The 27,564-nt window shown below is 41.5% G+C and overlaps 1 protein-coding gene across 1 annotated transcript in view; it reads right to left on the bottom strand.

The window, feature by feature from the left end:
• The window catches only part of COL7A1 (collagen type VII alpha 1 chain), a 618,941-nt gene that overhangs the window by 215,863 nt on the left and 375,514 nt on the right, over positions 1-27,564 (bottom strand). Inside the window, exons 32-45 of the mRNA XM_069207404.1 lie at positions 25,208-25,374; positions 24,611-24,646; positions 23,195-23,221; positions 21,282-21,326; positions 19,950-20,042; positions 19,025-19,096; positions 17,840-17,875; positions 17,707-17,760; positions 16,143-16,202; positions 15,096-15,209; positions 10,814-10,840; positions 7,345-7,398; positions 3,362-3,433; positions 1,520-1,579 (exon numbers count right to left, since the gene is read on the bottom strand). Of these exons, the coding sequence (XP_069063505.1) occupies positions 1,520-1,579; positions 3,362-3,433; positions 7,345-7,398; positions 10,814-10,840; positions 15,096-15,209; positions 16,143-16,202; positions 17,707-17,760; positions 17,840-17,875; positions 19,025-19,096; positions 19,950-20,042; positions 21,282-21,326; positions 23,195-23,221; positions 24,611-24,646; positions 25,208-25,374 (917 nt within the window). The remainder of the gene's footprint in view (positions 1-1,519; positions 1,580-3,361; positions 3,434-7,344; positions 7,399-10,813; positions 10,841-15,095; positions 15,210-16,142; positions 16,203-17,706; positions 17,761-17,839; positions 17,876-19,024; positions 19,097-19,949; positions 20,043-21,281; positions 21,327-23,194; positions 23,222-24,610; positions 24,647-25,207; positions 25,375-27,564) is intronic.

Here is a 27,564-nt window from a genome sequence, read left to right as displayed (position 1 = left end):
AAACATCACATTTCCTCAGTTTGTCAATATCATTTGGACCAAGTTTGGAAAAGTAATAAAAATTGGAAGAAACACATGACCAAAAAAAAGGCAAGTATTTCATTTCACATTAGAGCAGTGGTTCCCAAACTTTTGACTTCTGTGGACCCCCACTTTATCATTACTGGAATCCAGGGACCCCCACTGATTCATTTCTGGAATCCGGGGACCCCCCACTGAGTCATTGCCGAAAGCTGGGGACCTAATCTGTTAATATTATTTCATTTTCTAAGCAGTCGGGGACCCCCTGAGGAGGCTTTGTGGACTCCCAGGGGTCCCCAGGCCACAGGTTGGGAACCACTGCATTAGAGGAATGTCTCACAAATTAACGAATTTTGCTGATTTAAAACAGTGCATGTGTATACCTTGCAGTTTGGAAGTAGAATAATTACAATGAAAATGCTAGGTAAAAACAGTTTAAAGGATGTTGGGAAGATGAGATTTCACTCAAGGCAAAAGGACTCCTTTTGGCTTCATCTCACTGAAGAAACCCAGAGTTCAAATGTTCCAGTGGATACTAGTGAGTGTGTGGGGATGCATATGCTCTTAGGCCTACCTGTGTCAACGTTGGCCTACCTGCAAGTGCACCCAAGCATGGAAAGTCAGTTTGTACTGGGCCTTGCATGCTGAAAGTTGATTGAACACTGAGAGCTGAGCATCAGACACACCTTTTGACGCACTGTGGGACACAATGACACATACTGGAGGGTTTGAGTGTTGTTAGATCGCTTTCACTGCTCTTAGACAAGCTTAACAAGAAGATTCTGCTCCTCTTTGGCAAAATGCTCTTAAGCATTAGACCTCTTAGAATCTAACATAATAATTGCCAGGATGGACATTAGACCCTTGCATTGTAGGCTTGACACAACAAAGCAACTGTTATCTTGAGGATGTATCCAAAACCAAACCATTTCTTCCAGTTCTTAATTTGTAAAAAATAAAATAAGGGCCAAGGGCTCTCATCAGGAGGCTACTGCAGGGTTGCACAACACATTATCCCTGCCATGCTTCCAGTGATAGTAATAACACAACTACTAACCATCACAGTCCTACAAAGTGTGACAATTCAGACTATTCCAGGCCCCCAAAGCTATAAGAAGGGCTTGGGTGGCAGGTAATAGCCATTTTCAATGTATATTGAATTAATAATTATCTGTTGTCGTGCTCATCTCTAAATTAGCCAGACAGCTCCACCTAGTGGCAGGCTGTCACAGGCGCTGGTGTTGACAGTTAAGTTGTATTGCCGAGCACCAGAAACCACTGGCTCAAATTAAGCAGTGATTTGTTCTCTGGGCCTTTTTGGTATAATGGACAGTTTAGATAGTAGGCTTTCTCAGTAAGGGAATATGCAGATTAGGCTTTTACCATGTTTAGTATTCACATAATTATATAATGCACAATGGTTAAAATAAAGGTTTGTGATAATTATTGAAATTAGCATAGCACGACCCAGCCAGGTAGGCACTGTTGCTTAACTTACTCGATCTCCAGGATCTCCTGCACGCCCTGCTGGACCAGGCAGCCCTTCTCCTGCTTCGCCCTGTCAACAATAATATAAGAATGAAGTGGTTAGAGAAGGAGGATGTGTTTAATCAAGGCCCTATAACAGCAGGCGTACAACCATAAGGTACAAGCATTGGCAAAAACAACATGTCTTGCTTTGCCAAATTCTGTTTACAAGTGTTGTGCAGCATCGGCAAAAAACATTTTTTGCTGCCACAGAGCACAATTGGGCAAAAGAAAAAAAACACAATGATACAGCAGCTGGTCCCATCATTTCATTGGCCCACACATGCTTGATGACATACGCATGAATGCATCGTCATGCAAGCGCGTACATGCCTTACCTCGTATGTGCATGTCTACAAAATGACACAGATGCCATTTTTTTATTTACCATTCCAAGATGGATTGGAAAATAAATTAAATCTCACTAACGTGAAAGAGTTTTTTTTTTTTTTAAGTTGAAGGGCAAGCCAGCACTTTGCCCTACAAAAAAATAAATAAAGAACCCTGAGGTGGAGGGGAAATGGAGGACTGGAAGTTGGAGCAGGTGAAGCAGAACTAACATGGAATGGGCAGGGCGGATAAAATAAAAATAAATTCAGGTCGAGGGAGGAGAAGGGCAGCACATGGGGGACGAAACACATGGAGATGGAAGAAGAAGCACATGGGGGAGAGAACAACGCAGTGAGGGTGTGAGAGTTTGGCAGGAGTGACGCACATAAGACAGAGAGAACAAGCAGAATATGAAGGAAAGAGCAACAAAGAGTGTGGGGGGATATTTGGCAAGGTAGAAGCACATGAGGGAAAGACCTGAAAAACACATGCACTTTCATGAAATGCTTAACTAAAAAGGAAACAATAGTTTCCTAAAAGTGAGGAGGGGCCAGTCAAAAGGATGGTAATGAGGCTATGCTCCAGGAGAAGGACAAATCTCCATGTCCAAAGAGTCCTTTCATGCTCACTACATGGACCACAGCATTGTAACACAAGAATGTGATTGTGTACGTCACGATAGGCAGATTCTTCAGTCATTATTACATTACAGATTACTTCATGCACCAGAACTAACCATAGAGATAGGAAGTGTAAGAACAGGAAACTCAGGAGATGTTACTCTATGTATTAGTATTACAATACGTGTACAGGCTGGAGGGTGATCTTCTAAGCTGTGTATATGCTTTGCTCTTGTCATGTATTAATTGAAGTGTCAAACAATATCCAACTCTTCTCTTCCAATGGAAGCACTACAGAAACCTCAGAGTTAATGTCATAACAAGCAGCTGTGGACAAACAGAGGCAGGCTGCACATTTCCAAAGCAGGGTATTAAACTGTGCTGTTTAAGTATGGTGCAGCAAGTGCAGAATTGGTTAGTCATAGGTCAGTCTTCCTTGACATGGCACTGACTCCCTGCACCTGCCCTACCAGACTTCTGAACTAATGGTCAGCCTGAAACATTCTGAGGAGGTTTTCAGAGACACCAGCATGATAGCACTAGAGGCAAGTCCACCTCTGAGCAGTGCCACTGAGGTCCAGGCATTTTACTCCAGTAATAGCCTGACATTACCTAAGGTTACATACAGTAGTCTGTCTCCTCTGTAGAGGAATATACACATGTATATTTAAGTAACTTAATGTTGGCTTTGTTCTTAATTAAGGTACATCAGAGTAAGGGTTCAGGGTACATATATGAGACCTCAAGTGACTGCGTGCGTGTGTGTGTATGTATGGTTGTGTGTTTGTGTGTATCTGTGTGTCTAAGATCACCCTGCACGTTCAGCATCTTGTTTCCGACCAGATGTTATTGACTTAGGTTACCTTGTCACCCTTCAGTCCAGAAAGTCCAGGCGGTCCTCTTGGCCCTGGGCTACCGGTATCACCAGGTGGGCCCTGAACATAGGATGAAAAACAAGAAAGCATCTTTGGTTATTGATTCCAACCCTTCAAACACATGCTTTAGAAAATATGGATGCCTGCTAAATTTACAGATTCTGAGAGCAGTGGAGAACTGATATTTGAGCACATTGAAATACATTGCCTTGGTATATTTCACTGTAGGATGCAATGCAAATGCCATTAAACAACCCACCTATCCAGCTACATGTTACTTTGAAAAGTTGACATCTCTTTGTGGTATTTTATGATTCAGCTCAGTATGACTATATTGTGGATTAAATTAAGATTGGAATTGTTTAATTGAGAGGGAGAACCTCAATCAAGGTCTTTTGGAGTTTGCTCTGTCTTCACAAAAGAGTTTGTAGAGCAGGCACTTTAAACATGGAGCCGGCTCTGCAAATCTTCAGTGCTGTGGGAGCCACCGTGGGACCTGCTGCATTTACAGCTGTGGGACCCCTGCCAGGTAAGTGGGGAACCCTAAAGAGGGTGACAGTCCTCTGCCAAAGTGGGGGAGATCATTGGCACCACCCCTGGCAACCCACACACCTACTGGCAGACCCAACATATTTGTCTCTAACTCTGGTGATCCTTCTTCATATCAGGAATGAGGTTTTTGAATAAGGGGTATGCCCTTATTTTTCCCTAAATAATTTTGGGGTGTATTCTTGATTTCCCTTTTTCCTTGTGGGCCCTTATATTTCTGCTTTAGGTTTTAGCTGAGATTTTCGTGGACAGGTGACTTTTCCGATATAAGAAAAGGCTTGTGCGATTATTTTGGAGAACTCCACTTCTCTGTCTGATCGCCGGGAGAGCAACTTCATTTTATATGTACGTCGACGTGATTTCAGAAGCTGTCTTGTAATTTTTGATGCTTGCCAAGAGACATTACAGAAGGCACCCCATGTTCCTCATGGATTGGTTTTAGGATGTCTGGGGCCATGGCTTGGGTTGGGGTTACCATGTGTGGTAGTACAAATATTAGCAAATAGATGCCCCCAGCTTGAGCATATAATTGGAGAAGGCGCCATCTGTAAGGGAAAGCACATAACTGTGATTCAGGGTACCTCTAGAAATATAGGCATGTGTAGACTAGACCCTTACTAAAACATTAGGGTTTTTTATGTTCACATTTCTAATATTCGCTTGTGGTAATGCTTTACATATTGTTATCATTTTTTGGTTGCCTTACATTATATTATAGATTAAGGTATATTAAAATTCTCTAACTATAATTTTAGCACCAATTGACTTTTCAGACCCAAAGTTGGGGAGCATGGCCACTGGAAATTTAGGACTATTATATCTTTTGGCCAACTTTTTTTGCACCCAACATGAGGGAATCTCCTTCTCTGAAAAGCTAAAATCTGTATTAAGAACGGAAACGTAAGCCTAGCACTCGAAACATTCCTTCTATTGGATAGGAAAGTTGACCCCTGTTCGACCTCAGTTTTTTTAAACATACCAGTTTGGACTGAAACTAGGGCTGAATGTATAAATATACTGACATTATTCTCCAAACACTTGCTCCTCACCTGATCACTCAAGGTTGGGCATTTGTGGGTGTAACTTCACAGTTGTAGTATGGACAAACTGCAATTATATCACAGATAACTTTATTCAGGAGTGACATACCCAGAGGTTGATGCCAATCAGGGGTTCAGTACTCTCTAAATGCAAGTGAATGTACCTGCAGAGCATGCTCCCTGCACATATCTGGAGATACAGTTGACATGCCAACGACATCAGCAAAGGTTGCAGGGGCACTACACGCTACTGGTCCTGATAGAAAGGGGCCAGACCTTTCACTTGTTACCTTGATGTACCGCTCATCCAGACACAGCCTAAAAAACCTGTTGATTAACCATGCTACGTTAGAGGAGTTAAGAGATGCTGACAAACAATTAACACGTTTTACAGACCATGGGTACGGGATATACCTGCATCAAGGTGTGCTGCCGTAAACTATTAATCCACAAGCCACACCCATGCAAGCAGGCACATTATACTTTCTGCAGCTCTTTAGAATAATATCCCAATCCCATGAGGTGAGTGCACCCCAACAATAAAACAAGGTCACTAAAAGAGCACTCTTCACGTCCCTTGAATCAAAGCTCTCCCTCTCTACCAATTTAAAGCTGGGGTCTGATACACTGTTTCACTGGGAAGGACACAGGAAGTATCTTCTCACTTCTGGAGCTGATCACAGGATGTACATGAATTAATCAGAAAATGGTAGTATGAAGTTATTTGAAAATAATGTGTGGATTTTACATATTTCATTGTAGAACACTAGCCTTTGCCCATCAATGCTGAATGAAAAGGAATCTTCGAAGGGTTGACTTAAATGAGGTTAGTTGACTGTTATATGCAAGTATTTTCAAAAGTCCATGAACCTTCCTAATGTAAGAACTAATTCATAACACGTCAAAATAGTGTTCCCAAATCATATTTTGTCATCCATCCATGAGGCAGGCAGCAAAGGTCACAGACCATTCATAAGAGCCTTTTGGTGCTTTCAGCCTTCTGGGCGCTTTCCACATGGAGTCTGAGACTGTCGCGTAGGCTCTCATTATCCTAATGAGACTACTGGACTTTTGGGTGGCAGGATCGTTCACAGTGTGGGGGACTAAGTCTAACCCACGGCGAAGGACCCTTGTCACCCCGAATCCGGGTTGAGCTCCGGCTAACTAGCAGTGCCTCACCTCTCCCAAAGGGGAGAGACAATTGGACAGCCGAGCGCATGACATCTTAGCACTTCCCAGGGAAGTCGCGGTCACTCAGGTCACAACCAGTTCTCGCATATACAGTGTGGTCTCATATATAAATGACAAAGGCAGTTTGAGTTTTAAAGATTGGTTTCATAAAACGACTGCATTTTAGATAACAAGGCGTGAGCCGCAATAACCAGAACCATCGAACACAGTAGGATTGAAATAGTAACAAGGAGAGTGAAACATAAGAATAATGCGATCATGGTGCCACTAGATTACGTTCTCTCTCTGAGTTATATTTTGAGCACAGCATGATAAGCTCTAAGCCTGCCTTTCAGGTTCCCCCGGGAGGACATCAACCCTCATACCTGAGCAAAGGTCTGTGATCGGGATCACCATCTGCAACAGGGCAGTCAGCATCTAGTTGTGGGTTCCTGGTCGGAATCTCCCTCTTACGTGTACCAGGACTAGGAAGTGTTTTTATAACTAACACGCCGGTGTTCTAAGAAACGTCCCTACGTAAGAATGTGTACTTTCTACGAACCCTAAAGACTAAACTTCTACCACGTCTATCGGCAATGTACCAGACTGTATCCTTGACTGAAGCACAGAGCGAGCAAGAATGTATTGTTTGAGAACTCCGGTGCTGAAGTAGGCTAAACAGTGTGATAGAAAAAAATAAAACAAGACCGTGAAACTGGTTATTGAAAAATAACAGTGCGAGGCTAAATAAAATGCATCTAGAGCAAAGTGCACAGAGGCCTAATGCTTTAAGCAAACGCGCAAAAGCTACATTAAAAATGGCTACACTACAAGACTACCACCGCAGAGCAGAGTCTGACTTAAGTTATATTAACTGGTTGTGGGTGTACACATTTTTTGTTTATGGTTCTTGCTCCTCTTTCCAATGTTGTTTTGTTGTGTTAATTGTCTACTTTGGAATACCCGTTCATCGGACTGGTGTGATGATACCCAAGAATGTGTGATACAACAATCCACATTACAACTTACCAACGAGGTAAGTTTCCAGAGTGCAACAGGAAATAAGTTGTGAGGGTTTAGTGTATCACATGTCCTGCATTAGAAGATCTCAGTTCCTATCTAAAATGGCGCTGATTTGCTCCATTTCTGATGACAATCAGAGCGGGCCCAAACAAACTGCTATATTGTGAAGTATACAAAGTTTGTACTTACCGGGCTGCCACGCTCCCCTTTGGTCAAAATTCCATTGATGAGCCCTGGTAAGCCCTAAACAAAAAGGTAGATAAATCTACAGTTAGAAAAATGATTTCACTTGCATCAGAGTTACCTAGGCGATGGTGGTACAGTGTCTTACTGAGCGGTGCTCAGATGTAGAGTCAGTCAATCCATATAGAACTGTTCCTCATTTTCTGGTTTTAGGATGTCTTGGGTCACAGCCTGGGTTGGGGGTGGTACCATTTGTGATTGTATAAATGTTAGCAAATACATGCCCCCAACTTGAGTATTTAGTTGGATGATGCACCATCCATAGGGGAACTAGCATAATAAAGATTCAGTGTACCTCTAGAAATAGAGGCATCTGTAGACCCCTACTAAAATATTAGGGGTTCATTTATGTTCACATTTCTAATATTCGCCTGTGGTAATGTTTTATATATTGTTAGCATTTTTGGTTGTCTTACATTATTTTAAATATTGAGCATATTAAAGAGCTCTAAATATAGTTTTAGCACCGTTTGACTTTTCAGAACCAAAGTTGGGGGGCACATGTATATGATTACCATGCAAGAGTTTTTCAAGTCTGAGTGGCCTCAGATCTGACGTGTTTTCCATGCTTTAGTCTCCGGTGTGTCAGTGAAAGCCCTATCTGTCCCAGTTCTGTGCGCCTACAGCCTATTCACATGGGTCCAATGGCCACTGGAGACCTGCGTTAGGACTATAGCTCATAAGTTGGGAATATAACCATTTCACTTGCAGCAGAGTTACCTGGGCAATGGTGGTTTAATGACTTACTGAAAGGTGCTTAGATGTAGAGTCAGTCAGTCTATCTGTACTCTTCCTCATTTTCCCTAGAGGTACAGAAGTCTTTCTGACATTGCTTTCAAATTATAAACATTTCAGTGAGTAGGACTCAGGAGCTTTCTATTAACTTAGAACAAACTAATATATAGGTTCATGTGTTCAATGGAAAGGAAGTCACTAGAACATCAGCCTCCACATTACTAGGAAACAGTATCCCAGTTATTCCTGTCCTAAAGTAAGACATGGAAGAAGGGTGAGAGAAAGTACTCTGGAGACAGCAGGATGCACCCACAGAGAGTTCTACCCACAGAACAATAAAGACTTGGAAAAATCAAAGAAAGTAGTATAATATTACAAAGTCCTTGCTTGTGACATGGCTTGATATACCAGCTATTTTATGTACGATTGTAATCAATGTTACAAACGCATTGTGTGAAAGTGCCAGATGATAAATAGCGTGAGATTTCAAAGTGGTTGCTTAAGCTGTCACACACTGTTCTTTAATGACAAATTCCGCCACTACCTTTATTAGTTTCATGTTATTTGATCCCTTATATTGGAAGTATTATTGTGGGTGTATGGTCCACAAATTTACTAAACAACTCTGCTGTATAATTAAGGCTTAGCTTGTAGTTTTCTGTGTCTCATAGGGCCTAATTTCTCAGGGAGGTTGTTTACAATTGTAGTTTTCAATACATACATCTCTGACAATCTTGGCAAACAACCAGTGGTGTTCTGAAAGAACTTAACCACAATCATCATTCTTCAAAGGAAGTTTAGGACATCAAGAACTCTCCCACCATACACTACAATATTTACCTGGCTGATATTTCAATGAGCAATGACCAAACGGTTCTGTATTTATCACAAGCAACAATATTCCCAGAAGAAGCATATTTTGTATGCAAACTTTACTAACTGGACCTGTTTTTGACTTCTGTATCGGGAAGTTGACTTTTGTTATCAGACCTGTACCCAGGGTACCTGAGAGAGACCACATTAAAGCTCCTGCCAAAGCCTTTCTGGAGGACCATGGAAAGTGGGGCAGTAACTGACTGATGATGTGCTCTACTATAACCAGTTAGCAATCGTGTTATGGCTCGAAAGATACCCAATGAATCTAGGCACAAAATAAATGTATGCAGACATGGAAAATATATAAATGTAAGTCTCCTGACACCTTTCGTGCTACAGGATAATGGTTCATCAAATCTGCACCTTTTCATTCTAGGAAAGACTCTTCCTGCAAGTTGTGAAGGGTGTGTTTAATAACAGCATGTGTGCCCACGTGTCAATGTGTGCCTGGAGATTGTATAATGTTCTGTGGTGCATGACTGCTTGAACCATGCAAATATCAAACCTATTGGCTTTGCTGAGGCTTGATTTATTTTAAACTCAGCCTGCTATGTGTGGGCATGCTTCTTTGGTCTCTTCCCCTGCTTCTTCTTTCCCACACACTCCTTTCATTCTCCTTTCTTCCCTCCCTGCTCTATAATACCCCTCCACATTCCTTCCATTATGTTTTAAACATTTTGTCCATCTCCCTTATGTGTGCTCATTTCATTCCCCTCCCCTATCCAAACGTGCTCCACACCCGCTCTCCAACATTTATTTATTTTTAATGCTATTGCCATTACTGCTTCACTGATATTAGTGCCTTTTCTTATGGGATCCTAGTGCATGCCACAGTGCTTAATTTATTAAGAAAATGCATGACAGACCCTTGTCACAAGGCCACTGCATCTTGTACCACCCATTGCCCTTAACAGTGCTGCCAATGACCGTACCAACACAACTACAAGTGTGACAATCCAGACCAATCAGGGCACTCCAAAGCTATAAGAATGGCTTGGGTAGTAGGTATTAGTCATTTTAATGTATACTCACTTACTAACCAACTGTGGTTGTTCTCATCTCTAAATTAGACAAACAGCACCACCATGTGGCAGACTGTCATAAGTGCAGGTGTTGAGAATTCAGTGCTGGTGCCGAGCACTGGAATCCACCGGCTCAAGTTAAGCAATGATGCCACCTACAGAATAAGCAACCTTTTCCAACTGGTGCTTCTGGTCAGCTGAAAGATCCACAGCCCTGGGAGGCCAGCTGCTATGTTGACATGTAGGCGGGTTGGTAACGTTTTTCTTGATTTAAGTGTACTTGTTGTTGTCTGTTGTTGATGAGCAGCATAAAGATGTGCATACTTTATTGGATACATTTGTTTAACACCAACAGGCATAGATTGATTGTTGTAACAAATCCAGATGACATTTATGCCTCTATTTGCATACATTACCACAATAAAGCCAGATCTACTGTTTTTGCCAATACTTGTTTCATATTTTAGGGAATGGATGACACTGCCCACATAATCATGTAGATGGTATTATCCTGTAAAATGTTCTGTATACCTTTGGAACATAGTGTGGAACTATGTTATGTTCTGTGACCCTGCCTGAACACATGAAAAGCTGATAAAGAGTCTTTGTGTCTAGTGTATTTAATCATTGTACTTTTGAACGTATCGTTTAACAAATCATAAAAATACAACATCTGTGTTTGGATATAATCTGGGTATTTCTGTCTGTCTCGTGGTCCTTCTGAATCAGGAAGAACAAAATGAGAAAAATAGCACTTAAATAGAAGGAGGAGATACACTTACTCTCTCACCTCGTTCTCCTTTCTCCCCCTAGAAAAATGAAAAACAAAGCAGGTGAGATGTGGTCTATCTTCTCTTGCACTTTACTGCAACCTCTTACACAGGCACTTTATTGAAAGCACTTCCAAGCAACCTTCTTCACATTCATCTCACGGTGAGCACCTTACTGGATCTCAGTGCGAGCTCTTCACTGGACCTCCGTGCGAGCGCTTCACCAGACAACACTGTGAGCACCTTACCAGACCTCAGTGAGAGGTCTTCACTGGACCTCAGTGCGAGCTCTTCACCGGACCTCATTGTGAGCTCTTCACCGGACATCACTGCGAGCGCCTTACCGGACCTCAGTGCAAGCTCTTAACTGGACCTATGTGCGAGCTCTTCACCGGACCTATGTGCGAGCTCTTCACCGGACCTCCGTGGAAGCTCTTCAATGGACATCACTTCGAGCTCCTTACTGGGTGTCACTGCGAGCTCCTTACCGGACCTCAGTGTGAGTTCCTTAACCAGATCTTAGTACAAGCCCCTTACTAGACCTCAGTACAAGCCCCTTTTGTAGGCACTTTATTGAAAGCACTTCCAGGCAACCACCTTGACATCCACCTCACTGCAAGCCTCTTACTGGACCTCAGTGCAAGGCCCTGCGCATGCATTTTGTAGTAAGTATTGCTCTAAAACTTTGAAAGCAGCACTTCTAAAAATAGCACTTCCCAAATATCAGTTCTAAAAAAACATCCTTCAAATATACTGAAGTAAGAAGAGTGTGGAAGGGGTTCAGGTGTATTGAGTAAGAGGTTAAAACTATAAGATTAAGAGTTTGAGGTACTGGGGTTGTGGGTTAAGTGCTAAGTGTTAAGATTCTAAGGTTATTAGTATGCAGTTTTAAGGATATGGTTTAAGGGTTGGCGGTTTAGGGTTAAAGGTATACGGTTACGTGTTTCAGGTATCAAGAATAGGGTAGTCAAAGGTTAGTGTATAAGGTAAAGCAAATATGGGGTAAAGATATGGGGTTATCGGTTAAGGATACAGGTCTTGGATGTAGGCTTAATGGTTTAGTAAATAGGGTTAGCAGTTTGGGGAAAGAGGTTGATGGTTGGGACGTATGGTGTAAAACTGTACGGTAAGGGGCTTAAGGGTATGTTAAGGGTTAAGGATTCAAGGTACAGGATGGTATGGTTGAGGGTTAAGGATTCAACGTATAGCATTAAGATTAAGATATAATGAAGAGTTACAGATTTATGATATTGGTGTTTTGGTTAGGTGTAAAGGGTATGAGATTTAAGGCCATGGAGTTAGAGGTTAAAGGTATAGAGTATAAGGCTTGTGGTATATAATTAAGAGTTTTGAGACCTTTGGAATAAGGTGAAATGCATAGGTTTGGGGCTGTGGAATTAAAGATTTAGGATATAGAGGATATGGTTAAGAGACTACGGTTAAAGGCTTGGATTGTAAATGTGATGTTTTGGGGACTAGGCTTAAGGGGTGTGCGGTTAAGGGTCTGGGGTGTAGAAATAAGGGTTAAGGAGTTATGGGGTTAGTAGTGAAGAGTATAAAAAATATTAAGATTTGCTTTTCACAATAGCACAGCATCAATGAATTTCAACAGAACATTTTTTTCAGTTTTGAAGTGATGCAATCAGAAAAACAGCCTGGTGCTATTTCTCAGCAAAGACATTGAATTTACAAGGTATAACAAGTGCATTTTTCCTATGCATGCATGCAGTATTTATGACAAATGTACGTGTAGGTTCATGATATTCTTGGCCAACAGTGCTTGAGCACATTTTGTTAAACCTTGTTTATGTACTGTACATAGTACTTTCAGCATCCCAGCTTAATCTAAAGTGATTTACTGTATTCAACTATGCAGTCTGACTCAGTGGTGCTGGAGCAATTTTCTGATTGGAGGTGCTGCTGCTGCAGTCAATGCTTTGTCACTGAAGCCATGGGGTTTGTGAACATTCAAAGCGCTACAGCAATAGCAAGTGTAGCAAATGAGCCACGTCCATTCAGCAGAAGCATGAGGATTGTAGTATGTGTCCAGTATGAGTAAAGCAGGGCACAGTCGTCTTCAAATGACTCTTAAATTTGCATCAGGCATGAAACCTAATTGCTAAACTTCTATGGCGCACAAACAGCAACTTGTAGAATTGTAGTTGTAATTTTATTTATATAGTGCTTACTACCCCTGATGAGGTATGAAATTGCTTTTTGGTGAGTAGCACGCTACTCCTGAACCCAAAAGGATTAGTGGTGGATTAGTATAGGGAAATATGAGTACAGTATTAGTATTAGTATGAGTTAATTTGAGCGGAGGACATGTGAGTTTGTTAGTAGGATTGAATAGAATAATGGAGGGACAGAAGAGGGGAGAATCCAGAAGTGTTAATTGGGAGATCATAGTAGTAAGATGAGGTTTGGGATGAGTAAAGGAGAGATGGAGGAGGAAGGAGTCTGAAGAAAGGGATTAGGGAGATCATACCAGTGAAATCGGGTTTGGCATGAGCCAGAGAAAAGATAAATGAGGGAGAATTTAGTATGGTTGCTTGGGAGATCATAGTCGTAAGCTGAGGTTTGGGGTGAGCCAGGAGCGGTAGAGGAGGGAAGAGTCTACGAAGGGTTATTTTGTTGATCATAGTAGTAGAATGGGTTTGGGATGAGTCAGAGACTGGAGATAGAGGACAGAGTGAGAGAGGTATAGGTAGGGTGATGGTCAGACAGACCATCTTTTTTTCTCTTGTACAGTAGGACAAACGTGATAAATATATATATAGATGATTACATAGTAAGGGAATATATGTGAAAGGAACATAATACATTGAGATTTAAAGTTGTAGAAGTTTGGTTTCTCGACATACATATCACACAAGTAAAATGCCTTGATTTGTTATGATCATAATAAAATCTGTGGATCCATCACAATTCACAATTAGAAAAAAAACAAGGGGTCAAATGTACGAAAATGCAATTTTGCTTTTCTTAAATAGCGACTTCATAGACATCGATATTTAAGAAATGCAAAATCCAATGTACTAAGATATCGTTATTAGGAATTCGGTATCTTAGTACATTGGATTTTGCATTTCTTAAATATACAAAGTAGGAATCACTATTAGGAAATTGAAATTGGTATTAAGAAATCCCGTGGCATTTGAGTCAATGGGCGGGTTTTACATTTTCTAAATAGCGATTTCTTATTAAGAAATCACTATTTATGTCATACAAAACCAGGGATATGATTGGGCAAAAGGCCCCCATTGGTGCACCCCAAAAATAGGGGTGCACCTGTGGAGCACACATATGCCCAAGGCATTTTTTAAAAAAGAACCTCAGGCGCTTTTTTTTTTTTACATTGCATTTGTGATTCCTCAAATGGATTTGTACATTACAAAAGTCCAGTTTGATTTTCTTAACGGACAGAAATACTGATACCGATTAAGAAATGCAACCAGGCTTCGTACATCTGGCCCAATCTTTAATTGCAGCTGATATATATTTTTAAGTATGTGGGAAATTTACTTTGCGATTATTTCAATGTTGTTGTGTGTTAGATAACATTTGACATCCTGCGGCCTGCTCCTTTCACACTCTTTGTAAAGTTCTTTAGTTGACATTTGACCTCTGCCTTTGAATGCAAAGCAAGTGCTACAAGATAAAAACAAAATGGGAAGGTTTCTTTAATGATTATGCTCCTTTTAAACTCCAGCAAGGTTATCCTGGGGGCGCTGCAGCACCTGTCGCACTGACTAGCGTACTATTTTTGTAAAAATCTCTCTTTTCAACATAAACCACGTAATTTACTAGGGAATTTAATGCATCTCATCACACTTTAAGCGTCTCCTAAGGTCAGAGGATGGCTCAGTGAGCTGATTGCGTTCAGCAGAAAGTGCTGTCATGAGCTGAATCCCAGCAGGACTGACTCGACGTTTCGGTCTTCCGAGGTCGGCAAACTGAATACCCTTACACTGTGAAATGGTACCTCCTGGCAGTTGCAACGTTTAGAAAAACAGAAGCTGGGAACGAAGCGCTACACAATTACCCATCCGCTCTCTAAAGTGCACCAACACACAATGCAAACGCATACATGCTTCACCGGGGAACCAAATGTACACTGGACACGCATACATTATAACTTTTCTAAACATAAGCCACATTTACATGACTTTTTATATAGACAGAGAATGGAATGAGCATTTTAATCAGAGAGTGAGACCTGTGGAAGGAACAATCCAAGAGCGGAGACACCCTCTGGTATGGACATCATACATTTGATTTTTAAGCATAATACCTTAATGGACAGTCCTGGGGGTCCTGTGGGGCCCACTCGGCCCTCTGGCCCTTGGGGCCCCGTCGGTCCAGGGAAGCCCCTCTGCCCCGGATTCCCAGGCTGGCCAGGAGTCCCCTGTAGATAAAGAAGGAGACGCTCAGTACAAATGAGCAAGATGCCGAGGATCACACAGGTAAAGCTCATCCCATCACTGAAACAGTCATCAGACAAACCGGATTGGTTACAGGGGGAAATGCTTCTTGACGATCAACCTAACAGCTGCAAAAACAAAAAGTTAATGGTAACGAAAAGGCAGCAGTCAAATCAAAACTCATAGTACAACACACATCAAGAATGTGTTTATCAACCGCAGAAATGTAGGCCCTACGCAGAGGACACCCAGATGTTGTTCAAAGTCGACAGGTCCAGATCCCTCTAAGATTCTGAGGACCTTAATTCCAAGTTTCATGAAATGACCATTTTGGACAGAAATGGGACTGAGTCAGTATTCTGAGATATGCATGTGCTGTTGCCAAACCCAGGCTTTCTGAGGGCACATTTCAGCAGGTAAGAACTGTGGAAATGGCAGCAGGAACAGCCCAGACCTTGAGCTTCCGGACACCTTTTTCTGCCAATTAATTTTGACCTGTAATAGTTGTGATCCATGCCTCATGCTGTAGATAAATGGTTTCTATGAATTCTGTAACACATTTACTTATTCCTGGTATGGGTTATTTCCTAGCCTCACTCCAGCCCTGGAATGTTTAGAGGAACGAGTGCTTGAGACGCTTTTGATATTTTTATATTAATTTAGAAATGATGCGTGCAAATTATTACCGAGGGATTTTATGACAGATCACAATAATTGTGTATAAATTAGCACAGAATGCCCATGATAGGAAGATCTGTGATACTGTAAATAAGGGACACCCTAGATATTTGACCAGACAGGAAGTGACGACAGACACACGGGATAGACAATGCAGAGTGCCCCAGGGCACCTGCCTCTGCAACGGAAAGTGACTGGGATCACATGTCTTAGGGTGGCAAGATCTCTTCAGCACTCACCGGATCGCCGGCCTCCCCCTTCTTGCCAGGCAGGTATGCTTCGCCGCTGGCAGGCTCCCCCTAAAAATAAGTTAATAAGTTACAGCTAACACAAACGTGCATATGACACGACTATACCAAACTGCTGCCTTGGAAATGTCCCATATATTATGTAGTGCTAAATATAGATTATAACCCATTATCAAACTTTCACATTTTTGTCAGAAGAAGGAACAGACAAACAAGAAGTGATTTTCTGAGGATCACACAATTTGTTTAAAGTTAGAACCCAGGTACTTCCTGTCCCACCCCCAGAAACTTAGTCACCAGACCTTCTTCTACTGGCCTTTCCTACTTGGACAACATAAAATGAGTCGCCTCTCTATTGGTTTACTGTTGATCCCAGTTTACATAAGATACGCATTTGTTATAAGAGTTAGTTTGCACCAAACCTGAGTGAAAAGGGATCTACATTTGCAACTTTGCAAGGCCGGAGTCGCAACAATGCACCACCTTCCTACAGACACAAATTCAGGTTTCAAGCAACCAAGTCCCCCTTGGGTCTCTTTTGGAAGTGGCATGTTCCTTTAAGAGGGGTGCAAAGATGTGCAACATAGATGTGTGATGGCTTCTGTCATACTCAGGCTGTCTGTGCTTGCTGAATTCAAAGGCAGCTGCGAGAAGTAGTCGTGCATTGTCTGCAGGGCTACAACAGTCAGTAGTATGTCACGGAACCCGCTGACTCTGCCCCAACCAAACCAGCCACACTAAAGTCACTGACATGTCAGGCAAACTGCGGAGGCTTCCAGCTGAACAGGCCGCTGCGGTGAAGCCTGCGCTGAGACACTCACACCCGCCCGGGTAATGCTGAATCCCCCTCTCTGCTCTTGATTTAGTCTGCCCCACTGGCTCAGATTTAACACTCAAATGGCTGGATCTACGAAGCATTTTGGTATATACAAAGCCCAAATTTCGATTCGGTCACTTGTTAGCAAATTGCAATTTGGGTTTTGAGATTCGGTACTTGGGAGGGGCGTATTTAGGGCATCCCTTTCTAATACCGTATCAGAAGGTTATGTACGGCTGTTTTGTGACCAAAATGCAGTCGCAAATCATTTGCAATTTACGAGCAATTGAAAGTTGGTAGTACGCCATTCGCAAATGGGAAGGAGTTCCCAAAGGACCCCTTCCCCTGTGAGGATGGTTGGGAAAATATTTTTAAGAACAGGGAGTGGTCCCACAAATAGAAAACGCGCTGCATTGAAAAGACGGTTGTCTCCTGATTACCGGAGAAACAATTTGGGGTTTGGGCTTCTTACATCTTAATTATGTTTCCGAATGTGTCCACTAAGTTCATGAAAGTAACATGCTGTCGGTTAGCAAACAAAATCTGTTCTCCATGGTCATATTAGCTAAGAACGGTGTGACATGGCTCATCTTGCTCCAATGAAGGTGCAAAACTACCAAAGATTGGCGTCACCATGTGACACAAGCAACCATGTCAATGTTTTTTAGTTGCTCCAACATGAATTTAGAGACCCCTTTATCAACTGCAACATTCCATGACATAAAGAGATCAATTTACCGGTGGTCCCCGGTCTCCCTTTGGACCTAGAATTCCAGGACGGCCATCTTCTCCCTGAGGGCAGAAGCAAAAAGTCAATAAACGGGGTGTCTTCACTCACTGGGGATACTCTTCTCTTGTCTAGTTTACTTACCGGCTCTCCTTTCAGCCCAGGCTTGCCTTGATTACCCTGGAATAAAAGTACATATCATCAGGTGGGCTGGCAAAGATGGACCACAAGCAATTTGTTTCATTTCAATGTTTTACTGCATCTTCTTCTCTGTTGATGACCTCCAGGTAGCCATTCTAGGATACATTACTGGAAAGAGAGGCAGTGGCATGTGGGCAACAATCAAACTCAATTTCAATGGCCATAGTGGAAGCTGTAGTAAAACGTTTACTGCTAGTGCAATGGGAGGAAGCTACAAGAGGAGTAGTTTAGTCATTACAGGAGTCTAGAATGGAGCAGCAGCTCACGACGGCCAGTTCCTGCATAGGACCATTAACCTGGTTCAGCTTCGCAAGCAAACCCTAACTCGCCCTATTCATTCGGCACTGTTAAGTTGCTCTTGTATAATTATGCGCTGTTGCACCAGGAAGACAATACTGTGCCACTCAGGTGAGGAGGAGTTCCTTACCCTGAGGAACTCCTCAGCTGGGCTAACCTTGAGCACCTTGATGGAGGCGACATTGTCAACCCTTTAAAGGTCTGTACACCGCAGTCCTTTGGAGACAAGGACCCTTCAAGGAACTTCCACTTCTCTACTTGTTCTTCGGCATCATTTGATATTACGTACAGTAACTCACCCATAAGGGTAGTTGTCTTTGATTCACATCTCTGTAAGGCCCATCATGTCAGAGGAGCCCTCTAGTGAGACGAGTGTAAACTGGGTGTCTGTGATCAGTGGGTGCTAACCAATCTTATTTTAATACCTTTTCAACCTCAGTTTCTGAGGCTGGCCTAGGACTTAGGGTCATGTGTTTTACGTTGAGCACCCCATCCCATCTCTATTACCTGGTTGTTAGGATGTTATGAGACTGGTCTGAATCAATGATTGTGCGGTGGCTATTCTTGGTGTTGTCATGAGTGGTATTGCTTCACTACTCAACTGTTTCAAGGCTGTGATTGCTGTTTTGGTCTCCAACATTTGTGCTGTGGCCTTAGATTGATATTGATTTCATGTGCTTTGTACATGTGGGTGGGTATCGAGCCAGTGCTACTTCCTTTTATCACTCTTCTGTGTTGTTGCACTCCTGATAGTTGGTTTATGCTGTAATTTTGGGGAAAACAAATGCATCAATGCCATACCTCATATAACTCATTTGATGAATCGCTTACCGGTACACCTGCAGAGCCTGGGATACCAGAGCGGCCGGGACTCCCCGGAAGGCCATCTGAACCTGGGTCTCCCTAGAAGAAAAAATTGGAATAGCCAAATGGTGAGTAGTTCAAATTGTGTGTCCACAAGTTTACCTGTAAGTGGCTGGTGGATTACAAGAGATAGCTGCGGAAAAAGACAGCAACATCCTGGGGCGGAATGTGGCAAGGGTAGAGAGAAAGTAATGGAAAACTATTTGGAAAATTAACTGCAAAGAACTCTGTGAAGGCTTAAGAGAAATCACATTTGATGCAAAGGAATAGGGGCAGATGGTTCTGTCCTGTAAGGAAACTGGGATATTCCACGATGGACAGACGCCTCTGAAAAGTCACTATGCTTGGTGAAGAATCCGCCTTTTGTCAAGCTTGTTTCCATTCCAGCCCTATTGAACTTTTAGAAGAATTGACATCTTAAGGAACCTGCAGGGGGGACTATATAAAGGAGTCTGGTTGTCTCCCTGATTTTTTTAAATCACATGATCTTTCTGTCCAATACCATCCATTCGCACTGCAAAGCCAGACAACAAATACAATCTGCTAGTTATTTCTGGTTCCTAGAACTGGTATTCAGTTCTCTATTGCTCTTCTGCACCTCTTCTCTTGACTCCCGGCAGACCATGCGAAAGAGAAATCCATCATTGGGAGCGCTCTATTCTTCTTCAAGCGTGCCACCATCTCCTTTTAGGTGGGACTTCCTGTGTGATGTTCTATAGGCCTGGCTGTCATGCATCTGACTGCCTTCTCCCATCTTCACTCTCAAAGGCACCAGTCAGTCTAGAAATATCCCAACTACTCCATACATCTGCTCATGCTTTTCGGGACAAAGAGAAGTAAAACATGAATACAGCTACTAGTCCTTATTACTCCTATGTCAACAGGTACTCACTCTGTCACCCTTCTGCCCTGGGATCACTGCGGTTTCTCCTGGTGGTCCACGTGGCCCGGCCGGCCCCACAGGCCCTGGTAAACCATTGCGACCCTAAAAAAAGATAAATGAACAAAACCTTTCTTGAAAAGGAGTACAAATATTGTAAAGTATTATAGAAAGATTTGCAAAATTGATGGAAAATGTATAGACCACAAGATCTTGTTACACTACACATGCATTATTTTATTCTCTTTGTGTACTTCCTCTCCTTATCTTCGGAGTAGCCCCTATGTAGCCACTATTTGTGATGCTGAGTCTGAGGGCATAGGATTGCAAGTCATGCACTCATCTTGGTTGCTCACCTTCCCCTAAGAGGCCTTGTCTTGCAGGTGGTGGCCAGTGACACATGGACCAGCATCTTAACCTCTCATACATGTGAAGAGAAGATGTGCTGTGCAAACTATATTCTCTCTTATAATTACAAACCCCGTCCCACATGGAGGAAGTTGTGTACACCTTCCTCTGCTCTTGTGTTCCACAGATACACCAATAAATAGCCCTGTGGTGTTCAGTATCAGGTTATAATTAGGGAGTGTGAAAGTCACATAATTTGCTATCCCGCAATGACATGAAATTTCAGAAGATTCATGCAAAAGTATGCATAAATACTCATAATTACATGAAATGCAAATTTTACACTTGGCACTATAGTTTAGCACAAAATGTCTCTGCATGTCACAATACAGTAAAAAGCACAATTTCCACAAACAACGGCTGCTCATATTCTGGTTGTTCTAATTCTTCTTGCGATATAATTTTATATAATTATGTTACGTGGTACTGGAATTTAGTACCTGGAAATTCCCAGAATTACACCTGCTTAATTCAAATTTCACTTGGTCTTTTTCTTAATGATGTGTAAGAAAAAATATCCCTTGCCTCGGGTGCCCAAATACCTTGAGACGGCCTTTCCACATTTTCAGAAAACCATTAACTAGTAGGTACAAGTATCCCAGTGGATATCCTGAAAACCTGGCAAGGATCATGCGTCCACTGACTAAAGTGGAGTAGCTCTGCTAAGATCTAAGAAATAGCTGATTAAATGCCCCAACTGCAGAAAAGGGTCTGACTTATGCTTCCCCCAAATATGGATGCAAAACCTCACTGCAAATGTTAAATTTGTGGGGCTGAACATATGGCATTGATATACCCTGAACTCTGAAGTCTAAGAACCACAGTCTTCCCCTTTGTCATGCATCAAACTTTCTCCTCATCTGCACCCTCACACCAACAAAGTACTGCTTAGAACTAGAAAGCAAAGAAACAAGAATATTATAGAGAAAAACTTACAGGCTCGCCTTTGCTTCCGGCAAACCCTGTGCGCCCAGGTTGTCCCTGTAAGGGATAAAACAGAGTTACATTGATGTGTTCAGAACAATCAGCTGAACACCAGCCCCTAAATAGATCGGCTTGTGCATGAAGTAATTTCCACGTTCAATGGATAGTTGAGTACTTGATTCTGGCTCTTTGACTGAACTGCCCCCCCCTTAGCGCCTTGAGACCCTCACAGGTGACTAGCCGCACTCTACAAGAACATGATCGATTGATTCTATTATCGGGTGGCTTTACTTTACTGCATTTCTAATCAGTGGGAACGGACAATATCACATTTTTCATATCAGCCTTATGTCAAATAACAACAAATATCAAGGCCAGTAAATATGAAGTTAAAATGGTAAATCTACACTTCCCTATATATGCTTACCCTGATGATACAGTGGTGGTCGATAATGTGGAGCTGGAAAGAGTGCGGGTTGATATTTTTGATCTCAATATTGTGACATACAACTATTGCGTCAAATTTACAAATGGTCTCTGGAGTGAAGAGGACTGAAGTGATCAGCTGGGTTTGTGCATGTGCTCACAGTGAAGGCACAAAAATATGATAACGAAACAAGTATGCAACTCTAATGAGGACTTCACATATACGAGTTTTAGTATAGTGCAGTGTATGAGCATATTCTGACTACACCTCCACTTGTCACCCATGCTGGTCTTTGAGACATAAACACAACAAAATTGTGGTGAATGGAAAACCATGGACATACGCTGTTTAACATTCAGGAGTCAGAGAACAGAGGTAAGGTAGGCAATTATCAGTCTGGACTTCCCACTCAGCGAGGACATAACAGGGTTACTCTGTCACAACAATGAGGTATATACCATCTTCTGAAATATAAATTCCATTATTTCCCATGGGATTTATATTTTGCGGATGAGATATCCATCACCATTGTGATGGAGCAGCCCATCTGCCGAAATCTAAATAGGGCCTAGATCTTTGAATATTCGTAAACAGTTGAAATCATGGTTGTTCCTGTATCCACTCTAACACTACAGATTCCACTGTAATTTTACAGATTCCATTCAGTTTGCTGCAAGCCCTTAAGCGCCAAGACTCCTTCGGGTCGTTGCACGCTCTATAAACCAATATCGATATCAATATTCAATGAGTTGGCCTGTTGATCTCATTAAGCAGTGCAGCCATCCCCATGACTGTAAAGGGAAGAGACGGGCTGTCTGTACTAAGTTATCCAATATGACCCAGACCTTTAGTTCTTCATCAAGAACCCTCACTCCACCTCACACCAGAGCACACTCTAGTCGCAGAAAACATCTGCTTAATCTCTAACGGTAAAACTCACACACCAGGAGGCTGTGGCAATAGCCCTTCCGGAACCATACTTCTGGAGCGCTCTTCCAGCATCACTCAACACTAGCCCTAGCCAATGGGTTTTCTAGATTGTTAGACGTGTCTTTCAACTAATTCCTTTGCATCTGACAACTCTGCTCAAGCAAATGGAGGATATGCATTACTCGCTGCCCATCCAGCCACTAAGTGACCCCCCTCTAACACACTCATAGTAAATTCACCCACTCCTTCATTTTACCTAAACACTGGCAGTGAGTCAATCACCAAACATTCACACTCACTCATTTGTACAAGCCTCAGTATCCTTCTTCTGAATCTAGTCTCTTTTCTCCACAATAACTATTTGAGCCCCTCCTCGTTCTTTAAAGTTCAGTATTGGGTTAAAAGGAACTCCCACCTTTATAGGATGTACATTAGATATACACATTGAAAGTTTCATGTTTCACAGTACTCATATGAAAACCAGTGTACTGTACAGTCCAAAGGAGTACAGTAAATACAAATAGAATTGACTATATTATAAAGTATCATGGAAGGAAATAATACTTACAGGCGCACCTTGGTCTCCTTTTTCACCCTGAAATGGAAACCTCAAGAATGAATGTCATCCAATGGCCTCATTACCATTTTTCCCAACAAAGATTGAGTGAGGTATGTAATAGCGTTATGTCATTTCAATGCCCCAAAGACAGGACCTGTTTCTTGTAGCACTGTTGCAAATGATATATTAGTGCAAACAACAATACAATATTCTCGTGACCTGGAAATAACTACGCAGAAGAGCCAGAAACTCTGATTTGAAAGAGCAGCTTAAGCTGGCAGTATTAAGTATCCCTTATGAGTGAATTAACCTTCAAAGAAATTGGAGACATTAAATATACCCTAAGCATAAATGAGGTTACTGAGGGGAGTTTAATTCTATTTCGGAAAAAAAAAAAAATTAACCTATGAAGAATTGCACATATTAGTGGAGAGAAAAATAACTATATCTATTGAAATTAAAGACACCTCTATGAAGAACTGCACATATTCATAGAGATTAAATTGATCTCAGTAGAAATTAAGCATACCCTACAAAGAATACACCCTATTACTCTATAGATTTGAATTATGCATATAGCAACGAAACCTACACTCCGAAAAGCTAAACTTAATCATAGAGAAATTAAAAATACCATCCAACATTTACATTTTCTCTATGATACCTTAAATTGTCTCTTGGAGGAATCACACTTGGCTTATCAAAATATTAACTTTTACACATGGAGTGGTTAAACATCTAATACAAATGTCTAACATGCTATTGGAAGAATTAAATGTACCCTGTGAGGAATTAGGCTTAAAGTTCGAAACACATAACATAGTGTGGAAATATTTAAATAGACACATTGAAAGAATATAACAATCTAAAATATTTACATTTAACCTCTGAGCGTTTAAATTTAGATTTATAGAATTTAAGATAGGCTCTGATATATGCCTATTAACTTGCACTTTAAATGTATTTTGTTTTTGGTTTCCCTACTGCAATTGCTGTTTATTTCATATCATCTATATTTCTTATGGTGCATGTTATGGAATTTTTACCTAAAGCTCAGTAAAACATGATGTAAGTTGAACATTGCATGCATCCAGTAAGAAATGGATGTGCATTAACGGAAATTAAAGATAAATACCATGGAGAAATTAAACATTCTATACAAAACATAAAAAATGCTCGATTATGAACTCAAATTTCTTTTTCATGAATTAAATACATTCTTGAAAGAATGAAAGGCACTCACGGACAAGTTAAACTTACTCCAATTTAGGAAAAATGTAATCAATAAAATCTAAATTGTAGATGTTCTACAAATAAATGAGTGACCCTTTGGATGGCTCAAGATTGCTTTTAGATATATAAAACTACTTTATTAAGAATTAAACATACTTTTGAAGTTATTATATGTAAAAACAAATAATTTACCTTTGGACACTGGACTGTGCATCCTTGCTGATCAGTCTGTGAAAAAGAGACACAAGACATTTCACCCACGGCATTAAGGGTGTTGAAAATCTGCTATCAGAGCAGCATATGTGCAAATTCTCTTTGGGTTCTCCTGAATACAAATACAAGATGGGGGAAAGAAGAACATAGATTTCACTAGTATAAATGACTTTTCAGATTGGTGGGATCTGTTGACTCACCGAGCTACATCCACTGCTTGAGGTGCCATCTAACATTCTTCACATGAGGATCGTAGAGGAATGGGTAAGAATAAGAATTTACAGAGCTCACATTATTCCAATTCTTTTGTCTCAAAAGATAGCCAAGTACAAATAAGGTAACTGTTTATCCTCAAAGTCTCATCAGATAGAGATGACTGGTTGCCCCAGAACCTTCAAGTATATTGTCACAGTTAGAAGTCTATTCAGACTGTGAGGGTCTTCAATAGGGAGGGCAGGCAAGGAAGAAGAATATTGGGGGTAATTTTGCATGTGTGTTTGTGGGGGTGGTTCTGAGTGAATTGTCGATTGGCATCATCCTACATCTGCACCTCTTACTGACAAGCCTCATCCTTACCTGCTGTGCTGTTATTGCACTACATAAGGCATCTAGGAGGCCATCCTCCAGCTCTGACAGGTCTTCCTGCTGGGTGTAGAAGACATAGCGCTGATTCTGATTGGTCACAATCCGGCGTAGTTGTTCCCGGTCTGCAGCATCCATTCCCACTGCCATCACCTGGATTCCTGGACCGTGATCCAGAAAAAAACATAGAGGAAACAGTGGGAAGAAGAAAAGAGAAAAGCAAGCATGCAAGCAGTAGGGAGAAATAGATGGAGAAGAGATAGGATGTTAGAGAGAGATTGCAAAAGAAAGGGAGATAGGGAAAAAGGTGGGGTGTGAGAGTGTAAGGGAGTGATAAAGATGGAAGTAGAGATGGAAAAAAGAGTATGATAAAGGATGAGAAGAGAAAGAGAGGAGTGGGAGGTGGCATTTGAGGAAAATGAAAAAGGGACAGCAGTGAAAGAGTATGGAAGTATAAACACAATTAGAGAAAAAAGAAGAGGAGAAATGAGAGAGTGAAAGAGAGAGAGAAATAGGAGAAGTGAGAGGAGAGACATGAAGGGGAAAGTGGGGATATTAGATTGTTGAAGCATGGAGAAGGAGACAGGAGAAGAGAAGGGAGAAGAAGATGCGCAGAGAAAGAAACAGAGCGAGAGAAGAAAAAGAAGATTGAGAAGGAGAGAAAAACCCTTATTATTATGTATGGTTTAATGTACTTTATATAATTAATATTTTGCAAGACATAGTAATATCATACTGGTATCAGAGGCTAGCCCCAGTGAGATACAACACTGAAAAGGATGCAAATAAAAAAAAAGCATTTGCAATGTAATGGGTCTCGCATTTGCTTGAGTTAGAGCTGTTAGCATTGTAAACTCCTAACTGGACTTTTCTTGCCACATAAACTGAAAATGAAAAGTAAAACAGTTTCACATAAGCCAGCCGATGGTCGCCATGAGCGTAAAGGAGGCACACAAAAGGAAACAGAAGTTTGCTCATAGTCAAACGTATTGGCAAAAGTGCAATATCCATGTAGCAGTGTCAGTGTTGTGCATAGCACTTGACTACTGCCCAGAGAGATCGTGCTACATAGGAAATTAAAAGAAAAAGTAGTCCAGAAGCCATTCGGACACACAGGCCCTCGTATGTTTTCAGTAGTTTACCGGAGCTCTAGAGGAGGGCTAAACACCAGAAAAGGCATGGCGTATGCATGCCTTTCACTAATGAAATCAAGCAAATTTTAAAAGGCAAGCCCACAAACCAACCAAACTGATGGGTGTGACATGGATGTGGTTAAAAGTCTACAGAGAGATTACAACAGGGACCAGAGCGCTTGCACGCTCGACCCTAATGAATCAATACATATGCCAAATATCTAAGTACATAAATGTACATACTTTACATATTCAGACATGAACAATACTCTACCTACATACAAAGGCACTAAAAACATGCAATATGTAATAATTTATTCACAGGTTGTTAACCCACCGCATTTCAAAAAGTACTTTAAGATAAACCTGTTTTCAGTCCAACTTCAGCAGATCATTGAAATATGTGTAGCAATCTAATCACCCGATGGAATAAGGCACTGCACAGAGCTAACCTCAGAATGAAGGTCTTAAGGTGCTTTGATAAGAACACAGGTGTTAGAAATTGTTAACATGCTCAACCCCCTTGTAGTTAGGCACAGAGCAGTTTGGTTTAACTTAGAGACAATGTGCAAAGTATTTGTGCATGAGGATCGTAGAGGAATGGGTTAGAATCTGAATTTACAAAGCTCATATTATTCGTCATGGGAGAATGTACCCATGGAGAGGTGGTCATTGTTCTTTTTATTTTCAAAAAGAAAATCCTGCTTTGGGATTTGCTTTTTTGAAAATAAAAAAAGTTGTAAGTTAAAGTTGTAAGTTACAGTGATGGCAGTTCCAGAAAATAGTAGAAATGTCCATAGATACAGCAAACATCTCTAAATACGGTGGGCAGAGTACACTTTGCCACCGTAGGAATAAAATACTCTCATGGCAGCAGTAATTACTTCATCTGCCAATAAATAAATCAACCCCAAAGTCTGGAATGACGTGACAGACAAGTTACTTATCTTCGGTAATGCCTTATCTGGTAGAGGCAATGTCTAGTTGCAGATTACTTAGAATTTCCCCAGGCATCAGTCTGTATCTGGAGATTTTTATCGAGCAGTACCCCTGACCGCAGTTAGGTGGCGCTGATCCTCTCTGCGTCCATTGTGGGTCTCATCCGCATCGAAAATGACACTGCGGGTCCTTTATAGGATGGCATGCTGATGTCAGTTTCTTTTCACGACTTTCCACTCCAGAAGGACAGAGCCATGAAGGACGCTGGTGCATCAAAAC

The sequence above is a fragment of the Pleurodeles waltl genome, chromosome 9 (assembly GCF_031143425.1).
Source record: "Pleurodeles waltl isolate 20211129_DDA chromosome 9, aPleWal1.hap1.20221129, whole genome shotgun sequence".
Lineage (NCBI taxonomy): Eukaryota > Metazoa > Chordata > Amphibia > Caudata > Salamandridae > Pleurodeles > Pleurodeles waltl.
The sequence above is the reverse complement of the archived record's forward strand: the minus strand, read 5'-3'. Positions and strand labels throughout refer to the sequence as shown.